We start from the raw sequence: 13,067 nt of genomic DNA, 5'->3' as shown, positions 1-13,067 counted from the left end.
CTCAATATCAAATTTACAGAGCTCGAGTCCGTGACAATGATTGATTGAAGAGTACTTAGTTCTTGTGCAGCTCCAATCTGTGAGGATCAGTGGAGTGTATTGCCTCCATTGCAACCCTCCCAATATCAGGAGCTAATCGATAACACTGAAGTCGATGCCATTCAACACATGAGTATCGAAGATACTGACACCGAAGACGAAGTCCTCAAAGTTGAAGCAATAATAGCAAGATACGCAAGAGAAATTGCCATGGTACTTCGCGGTATCAAAAAGGTAGGTCGTATAGGTTTCATGAACCAAGAAGCTACAGATTAGACGGACGTCCCAATACAGACAAAAAGTATCCGAAGGCCCTTGTACAGAAAAACTGTATCGTCGTGCAACGAGGTAAGTTCAAGATATAAAATTCCAACCCAAGCGCTACTCAATTACAACACAACACCATTATACAAGTATTATGTTCCCACCAAACCACCAAATATAACCGGCATGCCAGCTTCAAGTCTCGCTCTGTGGATATACAATTTACAAATCATCCACCAGCTTTAGACTTACGACCCCACCAAAGTGCTAGGAGTCCCTTCATCAAAACCGGAAATCCCTTCCCACAAATTCCGTTCCATGTAGCTTCCAATCTCTATAATCCACAGAAGAGATCCTTAAAACTAATTAATATTCCCATCCAGTAGCATCCAATATCCTCATACATGATAGAACATACAAAGAACAAGGAAGCAACAACTAAAACCTCGAAGTCTTGTATGTAATTTCTGGTGTGAAGTACTGAATACCTAGTAGGTACTATTTCAATATCCGAGCTTGAGCTTTTTGCACTTTGCACATTAAACTTGTTCGATAGTTAAGTATTGGATTCAGGATACGAATCGAAAAGGATGATTTCGAGACTTGCTCGTGCTCCTTGATTTACGCGAGCTGCGGTTTATTTTGAGTCGTTTAACAAGTATCCCGAAACATGCTCTGTTAAAAGATTTTCAGACGTTTTGAAAAGTAGATATTCTTGCGACTACGAAATGTATGTCCTTGCGAAATTAAAATCTTTCAGTAAAATACACTCAATCCACATTCCTCCTGCAAACTATCAGTCTTTCCGCCATCTATCATTTTGTATCCCCTACCCTTTCGTTCGTCACAACCTAGTCCTCCAACGGTGGAAATTTTCTCGCAAAATGACTTGGGCATTCATAGCCACCTGGATTATTATCCAGATACTTCTGATGATACGCTTCCGCATCCCACCACTCTCCTGCCTTCAAAATTTCTGTGACTACACCCCCTTTCCACCATTTCTCATTGACCTGCTTAGTAATTTCCCGCGCTTCTTTTTCTTGTTCTTCATTGTGGTAAAAGATTCCAGATCGATATTGAGTGCCCCTGTCTGGACCTTGTTGATTTGAAGTAGTAGGATCGTGCATGCGGTAAAAATAGGTTATCAACTGGCGGTAGGTTATTTGCGCGGGATCATAGTGGATTTGGAGGGCTTCTGCGTCTAAAATTGGGTATTAGTATAAACTACTTCAAGATAGAGGAACAAACAACATACGTCCAGTGGAACCGGAACACACGGCTCTGTAATTAGGATTCTCGGTATCGCCTCCAATATATCCTACACGCGCGTCGTACAAGCCTTTTCCGCTAAATTCTTTGCGATACATGTGTTCGACGCCCCAAAAGCAGCCTGCGGCAATGGTACATTTTTGCGCGGATTCAGGGACTGATACTTGTGATGCGACGGGGGTGACGGAGAGGGAGGAGGAGGATGTGAAGGGCCGAATGAGACGGTTGAGGAAATTGGGCATGGCTGCCATTATTGTGAAAAAAACGAGGAGGAGAAAAAGTTTGAGAGAGACAGGTTGGGAAGGCAGATTGTAGGATTTGAGAATGCCAAAGATCTTTAATATAGCTTTTGAGGGGGTTATCTGGATTCAACGGTATGAGAGTTTTATACAGATTTGTAGTATAAGTATGCGCAAAGACAATTGAGGATACAAGTATCAATATAAGCAAATCTGAAGTGGCAATTGTATCAAGTCGTCATGGTCCATGGAGGGGTTGAACAATGAGAAAAAGCTGGCCCAAGCTTCAATCCATCTGACAAATCATGACTTTGTCCAATAGGAGAGCTTGAAAAGTTCAATTGATTCCACATGCTGATGGCTTGTGCAAGCACGCAATTATTCCAAATCGTGTGGCAACCTTCCTGTTATGGTTGACCGCCGCCATAGGATTCGGATTTCAAAGAGACTCTACTCTATCTATGAAGTGTCTGTGAGATCTAACGGAGCGTGGGAATTGCGATCACGATTCACGACACCCTCAAATGAGGAATCAAAGATGTCTGGAAGAGCACAAGCTCTACACTCTCTAACAGACTAGAACTACTAGGTAAGGATGAAAGCTCAAAAGAGCTCTCTGCATCTCTAGCCACATACGTCAAGATATTGTACCACCAAACTACAGATGGTCGATCCGCATTTTGAAGTGTGGACACCACGTTTCGCTCTCGGGAACCTACACATCGCTTCGAAGAGGAGGAGGAAGAGGAGGACGAGGAGGAAGAGGAGGAGGAAGAAGAGGAGGAGGAAGTTTCTAACTCCATGCCTCAAGTCTTACAGATAGATGAGGAGGAGGAAGTTTCTAACTCCACGCCTCAAGTCTTACAGATAGATGCGCCACAATGCCGAATTCCAAATCTCAAATGCCCAATGCCTCACTCCCTCACTCCGATCTCGCTACGACGGTTATAATAACTCTCTTGACTCCACTTAAGCAGCAGCTTTCCGCTTGGTCATTTTGTTGACGTTGTGAAACAATACTACGGTAGTATGACTGAAAATTAGAGTTCATGGAAGAGATATCGAAGCACATGAAACGAAGCGATAGATTGGAGTCCTGCACGCAGGTTCGCGGAAACGGATGTTAACGTTGATGAGATAATAATCTCCATTGTATCAGGGACGGTCCGAATCGAACTTCACTTGTGAGTTCCTGCAGATCTCCCTTTAATATCTTTTCATTTTTGACAAGGCGTGGGCCAATCAAGATACAGGCTGTTCGCTTGACGAGAGTGCTTGAAACATTTCTTTTCGTGTGGAAGAGATCTTTGCCTGTGTACGCGCTAGGGTTCTTGAGACATGATAGACGGGGATTTTCTGTAGATACCTTTGATTGCAGAAGGAAACAAGATAGATTTACACGATTAAAGTTCCCCTTTTCCGGAAATCGGGAAACTGCTGGATGGGGGCGAAATGAGGGATGAACGCTACACATCGCGTCGCATGCGAACATGATCTTAAAGTAGTATCACGTCAAAACGGTTCTTATGATTGATATCTGATGATATAAGAAGAGGATGAAGGGAAAAGTTTACTTCTGATGTTGCACCCATCAAGCACCTGCTCGGTTGAAAATGCATCCGTAACGAAAATAGGTGATTTGATGCAGCATGGATTATTTAAAGCTCGCCGTCTCCTCCGAAGCACCTATTAGCGACGGTGGGTGTCATGTAATATTACCTCTCTAGTATCCGACATATGCAAGTGAGAGAAGTGAAAAAAATTGTATCATATCATATTGTTTCATTTCATCTCTGATCTATTTTGCCTGGTATATGCATAAAAAGTTCCTTGAAAAGATGAATGGATTTGGTATCATCTGGTAGGATTCTATGGATTCCCGTTAGCATGCCTCGGCAGGAGCAATGAATGAATGGTACATGATATGTAAGGCTGAAGAACCGCCGACTGTAAGCTTCTAGAAGATGAGATGGAACAAGTCAATCTGAATTGGGAGAGAAATGCATGTTAAGCGATTTCGGCTTACAGCTTAAAGGTTATACAAGCCATGGATACCTGGGTAGGCTTATGAAAAGACCCCTGAATGCATCTCTTGGGCATGCTCACCGTGGGATGGATTTAAAGCTATGAGATGACGAGATGATGAGATGGTGGGTGATGACAAAATGGCCGAGCTGAAGATTGACTGACTGATTGTGGGAAGGGAAGAAAGAAAACGAAGGGGTAGGTGTGTCTGAGTGGCCAAAGGATTCATGAAGAAAGCTTTTATACGAAGGGGCGAAGATTATGTGTACGACCTACTCCCTTAGCACCTAAGGTACACCAGCACCAGGTATTACCTCCATGACTACTGGAATATCTAGTAAGCAGATCTGGTCAGAATAGGAGAATAATGCCCAGTACCTAGGTAGAGATGAAGCGTCAATATCGATATCCGAACATTTTGATTCCCCCTTCATTTGTTCGTAGAGATTTACCGGTACCTAGGATTGAGAGATAGATGCCTCTCCGTCTACCTGCTATCTAACACCAACTGTCTGATACTTACTACCTATCTACCTACCCAGGTAAACCTTAGGTTCGATTAAGATTGAAAATTCTCCGAGCAGAGAATATGTTCATCTTGGTCTCGTTTGCAGGGAATCCGTTGCTTCTTGCCTACCTATATAGACACATGATACATAATGCATCACGCATCGACGTCGTAGCAACAGAATCTTGTGTCGCTTCACGATGGACGATAGATATACGTTACTGCCGCAATCACTCTCTCTCTACGCTACGAGCCTGTCTAGTAACCCCCCCCCCCCTCGCCCCCGGAAAGACCTAGGTAACAAAAGTGGTTGGAGGGAAAAAAAGAAGCGAATTGAAATCGTCATAGCGCGTAGCAGCCCACCAAAAGACGAAAGAGAGCAATCAAGAAAAAAAAAGTGCCAGTATCATTCATGCCCCTTCATTCCAACCACACTCTGATACATACATACACACACCAATAAACCAATACATCAATACACCCACTATTGTAATCCTCGTCTCATTGCTCAAGGCCACTTCGCGAGAAAAGGGGGACGAAAAAAGACGAGAGCGTCCCAAATCCCCATCTCTTAATTTCTCCAGTCGAATCGAAATTCCCCCCTCAGTTATTGGTGATTAAAGGGTCTTTGAGTGCTAGGAGGAGCCAAACCAAATACACACTACATTTCCATTTCCATTTCAAAGCTCGTCGATCATAGAGCGCTCCGTGCATTATACTTTCGTTCAAAGTCCTATTGATCTCGTCTTTCCTTCACCGTGATTGTAGATTGTTTCTATTTCTTACCTCATGTTCTACTCTCTCATCTTGTTCGTGCGTTGTCAGCTTCATTGAAGAAAGAATCTTAGAAAGGTAACTTTTCTTACCCCTCCAGATATATGATCCTAGGAAAGCAATAGTAAGCCATCTATTCTAGCATCTTGTGCCGTCCGCCCGCCCAGCATTTTGGGTATCTTCCATATAGGTATCCAATGCCGTTGATCATGTATCTCATAGCTGACCAAATACATCACAGACTTGTCCGACGATACTGCTACGCGTTATATTATCTGCAGACAAAGAAATTTTCATTTTGAATTTACTCTCTTGTACATATCGCAATTCCTCCACGAGAACATTCACAGCCTGAACTACAATCCACGAATTCCCCAAGCCTCTTTGAGTGTGGTGTTCGAAGCCAGTAAACCTGCGAATTGCATAACGATAATATCTCCAAGTAATCTCTCATACTCGATTTTGATATTGCCCACTTTGGCAAACCTACATGCAGGACGGCCACTAGGCCGCAAGGTACCCACATGAGCTTCTGCGAGATCGTAGCTTGCTAAATACACACACGACATCATGAGTAGGAGTCGACGGGGTGCTGGCTCCTTCAGGGCCAATGGCGCAGCTATTCCAGACTCGTTGTCCTTGATCCGATCGTTCAATATCGAAACCAATCCCGCTCGGCCTGTACGACCTTCTCCCCTCACAGCTTCGACAATTCCAGATATGCCACTCGACCTCGTTGATCGAATTCGCTCCTTTCCTCTTTTCGTTTCAGCTCCCGATTCCTTTCTTGCAGCTATCGGAAAACATCTTCGTCCTCAGGTTCATTCGCCTCACGATCATGTATTGACTGAAGGAGATGATGCAAAGGCCATGTACTGGTTAGTACGTGGCGCTGTTGCGGTCACATCTCGAGATGGAGAAGCTACATACGCAGAACTAAAGCCTGGTGCTTTCTTTGGCGAGATTGGAATATTAATGGATGTACCCCGGACGGCTACAATTATAGCAAGAACAAAGTGCTTACTGGTGGTGTTGAAGAAGGAAGATTTGAGAGCTGAGCTTCCAAACTTTCCTGAAATGGAACAAGCAATTATGGAAGAGGCACAGGAACGATTGACAATTTTGAATAAAAAAAGAAGGGAAGGCGGATTTGGCCCAAAACTTGTCTCCACAGAGCTTGTTTCCAGAGGTGGAAAGATCGCACGAGAAGCTGCGCCAGGGGAAGTTTCTACTGGTGAGGTAGGTGTCATTGAGAAAGGAGCCGTCATCAATAAGAAGAAGCGAAAATCTCCAAGTCCAGGCATAATTGAGGATCCTTCGGCGGGCAGTGCGCTGGGCAGTGGATTGGTAAATGTCAGGAAAACCCTCAAGGAGTTACCCTTATTCTCAACTTTACCGCCAGAAATACTTCACTTTCTTGGGTTGAGCGCCACGCCGAAAGCATACCCACCGTTTACGGATATTATTGTACAAGGTTCAACTGGCAATGAAATTTATTTTATTGTTAGAGGTGAGGCAGAGGTTATACATGAAAGTTCTAACGGACACGCTGGACTATCGCCTCAAGGTACAAATGGATCATACATTAGACCAAGACTGAAAGCCGGGCAATACTTTGGAGAAGTTGTCAGTTTGTCTTTGGCTCCCCGGAGAACAGCTACTGTACGATCAATCACCTCTGTAGAATGTTTGATGATCGGCGGAGAAGTTCTTGAGGAGTTGTGGAGAAGATGTTCGCCAGATATACGGAAACAAGTAGAGCTGACAGCGAAAACTCGAATCGGAAAACCCGAAGACGAAGATGTCATAATGAGTGATGCTGATTCTCCAACTATCAACGATTTAACCATCAATAACAGCCGTCCTAAACATCAAAGAAGGAAAACATTGCCGCAAGTTACATTCACCCCTTCGAAACCTGCAAGTCCCCACAAACCTATTCGTGTTGAGGATGGTGGGGTGATGGAACCTATAGATCCAGATCCATTCCTCAGCGTAGATATGGACAATATGAGGGCGAGATCGCGAAGAGGTTCGTGGGCACCGCCTGCTCCTGAGACACCACCACCAGATGATAGGTCTTCTGGCCCAAGAACCAGGTCTAGATCTCAAACACCCACACCTGCAAAATTATCACATGCAATCACTCCCCCAGAATCAGCCTTTCGGCCAAAGAGGCCCAAGATTTTCGAGCGACGTCCAAGTCAATTTAGTCAGGGAATATTACCAGATGCAATTTTGATCAACATTTTCTCATATTTAGACATCTATCAGCTGATGAGATTACGCCTCGTATCTCTCCATTGGTCAACTCTCCTAAGCTCCTCACCAAACGTTTGTCAAAATCTCGATCTATCACTCTACAACCGCAAAACGACCAACAAAGCATTAATCGAAAACATCTGTCCATTTGTTGGCCGTCGTGCTCGTAGCATCAACATTAGCAACTGTTTTCATATAACCGACGAAGGATTTGCTGCAATTTACTCCCAATGTGGCCCCAATATCCAGATCTGGAGAATGAAGTCAGCCTGGGATGTGACTGCTAATGCTGTCTTGGAAATGGCCAATAGCGCTAAAGAGCTCGAAGAAATAGACCTTTCCAACTGCCGCAAGGTATCCGATAATCTCCTGGCTCGTATCGTCGGTTGGGTTGTAACCGAACCCATTGCCCCTCAAGCCTCTCTTCGTCAAAAAGCAGCAACTTTCGTCCCACCTGTTGGGACTGTAGTCGGATGCCCAAAGCTTAAACGTCTTACTCTGTCATATTGTAAACATGTTACGGATCGATCAATGGCGCATCTAGCTGTTCATGCGCACCAGAGGCTACAGAGTATTGATCTGACGAGATGTACGACGATTACAGATAGCGGATTTCAACATTGGAGCATTTATAAATTTGCAAAATTGGAAAAGTTAATTTTGGCGGATTGTACTTATTTGACGGATAATGCTATTGTTTATTTGACGAATGCGGCGAAGGGGTTAAAGGAACTAGATTTGGTATGTTAAGCTTTCGCGATCCCCTAAAACATTTTCACTAATAGTCATTTCTAGTCATTCTGTTGCGCCCTCTCTGATACAGCAACCGAAGTTCTAAGTCTCGGTTGTCCCCAACTCCAATCCCTCAAACTCTCGTTTTGCGGCTCGGCAGTCTCAGATTCATCGCTTCGATCTATTGGACTCCACCTTCTCGAACTCAAAGAACTTTCTGTAAGAGGATGTGTGAGAGTTACGGGGGTAGGGGTAGAGGCGGTGGTAGAAGGTTGTAGTAAGTTGGAGATCTTTGACGTTAGTCAGTGTAAGAACTTAAAGGGGTGGTTGGATGCAGGAGGAATCGAAAGATGGAAATCTAGATGGAGTCAGAGTGGGAGGAGGGAGACTGTAGGGAGGAGAGGTTTGAGGGGGGCGGTGATACCTAGAAACGTAGGTGTAAGGAAAGCGAGAGGAGATTTGGTCTTTTGGGTTGAGAAGAGGAGCGGACCGGGCGCTGGTTTACGATGATGGATATTGACGAGAAAGGGTTTTAACCATTGGGATTTGACGAGGCGAGTTTGCGAGCCTTTAATCATTTGAAATGAATGAAGAGATGTGGAAAGGCAATACAGAACATGGAGAAATGGAAAGAGTGGGATTTTTATCGATTTCGATTTCTATATGCATACTCTCGAGAATATGACATATCTGCATGCATGGACGGAGTTTTATTCAGTTTATCCACATGAATCGCTTGTCAGGACAAATCCAGAGGTCTTTTTTTGGTCGGTGGTGGTGCATGTTCATTTGTTTGTTTTGTATGTTTGTATGTATCGATGAATGAACGGATCGGCGCGGTTTTTAGATTTCTGCTTTTTTGTGTTTTGTGTTTCTTGTACGTATGTATGTTTGTATGGGTGTATGGGTGTATGTATAACGTTGCGGCAATGGAAACCGTAGGTTGTGGAAATCGGAGTTGGATGGTGGGGGAAGATGGGATAGGTTGGGATGGGATGGGATGGAATGAGAAGGATTGAGAAGGGGGAGGATAAGGGGGTTTATATCTGATATGATCGAGTCTGATCTGGTCTTGCTGTATAAGTTGAAATGATATATGATACGATATGAAATTAGATGAGATGAGCTGGGATGATATGAGCAAATAGGATGATATGATACGAGACAATAGGATGATGCGATGTTGTGATATGTATGATGTGATATGACACGAGCGTATGAGATGAATAGATTTGAGCACATGTATAGTAATAAATGTATGGTCCTGCAAAGAAGAGAGGGAGAGGGAGAGGGAGAGGGAGAGAGACGCGATTGTCATGCAGGTAGTCGGGACTGACTGACTGCTGAGTCCTTGAATATGTAATGTATATATAGATGAGTAGAGGTACCAGCTAGGTACATAACGTAAGTATCAATGATCTATATCTATTCGAATCACTTTGTTATCAATCCGACAAATCACTTCAATTTTTTCATAGATAAAATGAGAATAAATAATTAACTGGATATGGGTATTTTACTATTTTGACATTTGTTTGGTTTTATTAATACATGTTACTGGTATAACGCATCAAGTGCGCGTGTCCAAAGGAGAGGAGAAGCGTGTATAGAAGAGAAGTCCGCAGACTTTCGTAACTATCATCCAATCTCGAAGAGGAGAGCTGTTTTTGCAGGACAACCTCCATCTGCATTACCATGTAATCCTACGGTGTCATTCTCTATTCCGCTCCCCGTCCCAACCTCTCATACTGTACAACTCCTTTTCTCCTCTACTTCCTCCTGTTTTGTTGCATCATCAAAATCTGTACCATCCTAATGAAGATATTCAGGAAATCCAACTCCAATGAAATACTCTCGTTGACCGCATCTCTCCTCATCATTCCTCTCTCGGCCATTCTAGCATGTGCCAAAATCTTCTGTACATCATAGAGTGTGAAGCCACCAAAGACAGCTAAGCCTCCCCACAACCAGATATTTTCGGTAAAAGCCAGTGTTCTAACCGCGGTAGCTGGGAGAACCATGGGAGCCAATCCGGAAACAGCGACAAGAGCGACACCAGCCAAGAGAGGCCCACCGAGGTAGAGATATTTTTCTTGCTTGGCGGTTGCGCCGACGAAGGAAATACTACCCATCATGGCGACGGTGTAGAGACCAGCGCGGGCGATGATAGCAGGAGGGGCCATGAAGAGGAGGGGTGCGATGAATGCAGCTTGGGTGACGTTGAAACCAGTCCAGAGTGCGTATTTTTGAACATAGCTATTACATATTAGTTTTCCGTCTCCGCCCAAATACATATCGCATAATTCCGAATATCAATATCGAATGAGGGGCAAAACTCACTTGCTAGGATCTGTAGCTCTAGTGCCCATCATAGTACCAATACTGAGTGCCATACCTCCGATCATAACAACCCAAGGATTAGTCGCCATCAATCTGTAAGTAAAGCCACTTTGGAACATGGCGCGTGCAGATAATCCGATGATTCCAATTCCCATTCCAGTGTGCATAAAGGTATCGTTTAGGTAACTGCGTTCGTATGCGGGCATTCCGCCATCTTCACGGGTTTCGCGGTTGAAGACCTGTTGATGTCGTTAGCATTCTCTACTTGTGTGAAGATAGAAAGGCTGGCGAATGTGGAGAGAGAGTAGGTACGAAGATAATCATACCATATTGATCGCAAACAAAGTTCCTCCAAACATTGCACCACCGACCAACAATTTCTGCATCAGCGTTCCATTTGGATTCGCAACAGTCGCCGGTTGCTGCAAATAAGTTCTCGAGCCCTTGATTGCATTTCTAGCCTTTACTAGTGTGCTGACTGGTGATGCGGTGCGCGATGTGAAAAAACTGGCTGTAGGTTTGCTGGAATGAAAAGCTCGCGCGGGGGCGGATCTAAATGCGGTTTTGGAAGCTATAGCCAGCGAACTGGATAATTTGAATGGCTGGCGCATGGTGAAGGCCATAATTGTGATGTTTTGTGATCAGGATTGATTGTAATGGATGGCAAATGGTTGTAGAATCAAGAGGTTGTTTCCGTTTTTGTTTTATTTATGGATGGCGAAGTTATTTAGGTGTGAGGGTGGTTATGACGTTCCGGAGTTTGGGGCCGGAGAAAAGAGGGATGGATGGATGAGTAAAGAAAGAAAGAAAGCTCTGGAAGCGAGGACGGGGAATTAAATGTTCTACGCCGTTTCGCATTGACCTCGCTACCAATTCATCTTTATTAGACAATAAAGAACCACCTTATAATATGTACCTAGCTACGAGTACTCGTATATACGTTGTTGTTTATGTATTCAGTACTTATTGTGGTCTTTTCATTCTAGAGAGAAATGCTTGGTCTTGGTCTTGGAACATAGACTTGGAGAATGTATGACTGCATATCTCAAGATATCATCTACCCTTTGCCGATGTACAGTGCCAAAAGAACGCTACTTCGCAGCCTTGGTTTTGGTCTAAAGCTATAGTGGAATAGAGTCTTGCCGTCTAGCTCATCATGCTCTACAATAGCTCTGCCCTTTCTTTCTCATCTAAGATTTCTGGCTGCAACAACAAGGTCGAATCATTTCCTCTCATTTGATGGTACAAATTCACAACAAAAGAACTTTGTTCACTGCTGGGTATTATCATAAATCCAAGCTGCTATCTTGGGCTTGGCCGCATAACACAAACTGCTGTGACCCGGTTGATGATATATACCATCATTGTTATCTACTTGGTGAATACGAAGGATCTATATGCGGTTGAATGAACATGGAATTAATGACTCTGATGGCTATATTATACCTCTTTGAGGTCTTGGGGAGTGAGAGCCCCGCAGAGCTCGTAACAATGCAAACTTTACTCCGACAACCAGGGGCTTTCGATTCCCAAGCTCTATGAGAACATTCAAATAGTATGAAATGGCAAAACTATATTGACTACTGAACTGCCTTCAAACATTAAAAGCTGACATTTAGCATGGTGGTACGCGCGGTGGGTGAGGACGAAGTCCAACCCTTCTTCCTCAAACACATCTCTGAGTCCCACTACCTTCTCCATATCACAAATAACAATCTCGACAGTGGTAATTTTCTCCCTCCCTGACTTCCAAGATCCGCTAACTCGCTCGTAGAATCTGAAATTATCATGCTGGTGAATCTGGAAGTGTGAAGATTATGGACACATCCTACCTCACCAACTAGCTAACGAATAAGCCTTTGAAGACTTCATTCTGATTTATTTCAGTAATTTAACAATGTTGTTTTGAATTCATAAGTACCCAGAAAACAAGAATTTCTCAGCTTTCGAGTGTCACATTTTTGTAAAAATGTAATTAGAATTCATATTTCAATTAACAATCTAACGTTGAGCATATACTTCGTAGAAAGAACCCCTTCATTTTTGATGTATAAGCGAATAGCTTCATTTTCCCCTTCACGATCGAATCATATCTTCCCTCTTTCTAAGCTATGTTTCCTTCGTATTGTTAGCTTTCATATGATTTTGACTCTAAAATGTAATTAATGTAAGCAGTGTGTACCTGTCTACTTTCTATTAATTGGTTGAGTAAATTTCTCAGCCAATAATTAACAAGAAGACATATTTCATTCAATTTGTATGAGCTAGGTGAACTCAGAACATTCCCTCTCCAAACAAAACACATTATAAAAAACAACCAAAAAATCCCCCATAATTTCTCTCGTCAAAATATTCACTGATCCGTAAAATTCTCGAATCCCCCATCAAAAAGAAATGCAAAAGAAAGGGCCTAATCCGGGATCGAACCGGAGACCTCTTACAATTTAGATTAGACAACCCAAAGCAAGAATTCTACCACTGAACTATCAGGCCTTGATCAACTTCATGCCAAATTGGCTGATTTTGGATAGGAGATTCTGCTTATTTTGAAATATGAATATGTGTCATCAAAGCTGGTGTGAGTGAATCATTTTGGTCATTAGCCTCTCGGA

The 13,067-nt window shown here is 43.4% G+C and overlaps 4 protein-coding genes across 6 annotated transcripts; 1 reads left to right on the top strand and 3 right to left on the bottom strand.

The window, feature by feature from the left end:
• Positions 1-913: 913 nt before the first annotated feature.
• Positions 914-2,061, bottom strand: Bcmxr1. The gene is made up of 2 exons (XM_001560013.2): positions 1,562-2,061; positions 914-1,507 (listed from the first exon to the last, which is right to left on the bottom strand). The coding sequence occupies exons 1-2, from the start codon at positions 1,824-1,826 to the stop codon at positions 1,155-1,157; spliced, it is 618 nt and encodes a 205-aa protein (XP_001560063.1). The 5' UTR covers positions 1,827-2,061; the 3' UTR covers positions 914-1,154.
• An 803-nt stretch (positions 2,062-2,864) lies between these two features.
• Positions 2,865-3,501, bottom strand: BCIN_05g02480 (hypothetical protein). The gene is made up of 2 exons (XM_024692907.1): positions 3,389-3,501; positions 2,865-3,309 (listed from the first exon to the last, which is right to left on the bottom strand). The coding sequence occupies exons 1-2, from the start codon at positions 3,431-3,433 to the stop codon at positions 2,938-2,940; spliced, it is 417 nt and encodes a 138-aa protein (XP_024548689.1). The 5' UTR covers positions 3,434-3,501; the 3' UTR covers positions 2,865-2,937.
• Positions 3,502-4,632: 1,131 nt separating this feature from the next.
• Positions 4,633-9,282, top strand: BCIN_05g02470 (hypothetical protein). Of its 3 annotated transcripts, none has more exons than XM_024692905.1 (3): positions 4,633-5,199; positions 5,363-8,124; positions 8,179-9,282. In XM_024692905.1, exons 2-3 carry the CDS (start codon positions 5,692-5,694, stop codon positions 8,623-8,625), a joined length of 2,880 nt encoding a protein of 959 aa, XP_024548688.1. In that variant the 5' UTR covers positions 4,633-5,199; positions 5,363-5,691; the 3' UTR covers positions 8,626-9,282. The 3 variants fall into 3 exon arrangements, with proteins under 3 accessions (XP_024548688.1, XP_024548686.1, XP_024548687.1); XM_024692906.1 differs by having other exon boundaries at positions 5,264-8,124; XM_024692904.1 differs by having other exon boundaries at positions 4,633-5,245.
• Positions 9,283-9,617: 335 nt separating this feature from the next.
• Positions 9,618-11,298, bottom strand: BCIN_05g02460 (hypothetical protein). Its single transcript, XM_001560015.2, has 3 exons — positions 10,782-11,298; positions 10,456-10,694; positions 9,618-10,371 (listed from the first exon to the last, which is right to left on the bottom strand). Exons 1-3 carry the CDS (start codon positions 11,076-11,078, stop codon positions 9,885-9,887), a joined length of 1,023 nt encoding a protein of 340 aa, XP_001560065.1. The 5' UTR covers positions 11,079-11,298; the 3' UTR covers positions 9,618-9,884.
• Positions 11,299-13,067: the final 1,769 nt, after the last annotated feature.

Source organism: Botrytis cinerea, chromosome 5, assembly GCF_000143535.2.
Source record: "Botrytis cinerea B05.10 chromosome 5, complete sequence".
In the NCBI taxonomy this organism is placed as follows: Eukaryota; Fungi; Ascomycota; class Leotiomycetes; order Helotiales; family Sclerotiniaceae; genus Botrytis; species Botrytis cinerea.
Note: the sequence above shows the minus strand (reverse complement) of the source record. Positions and strands in the feature narration are given on the sequence as shown.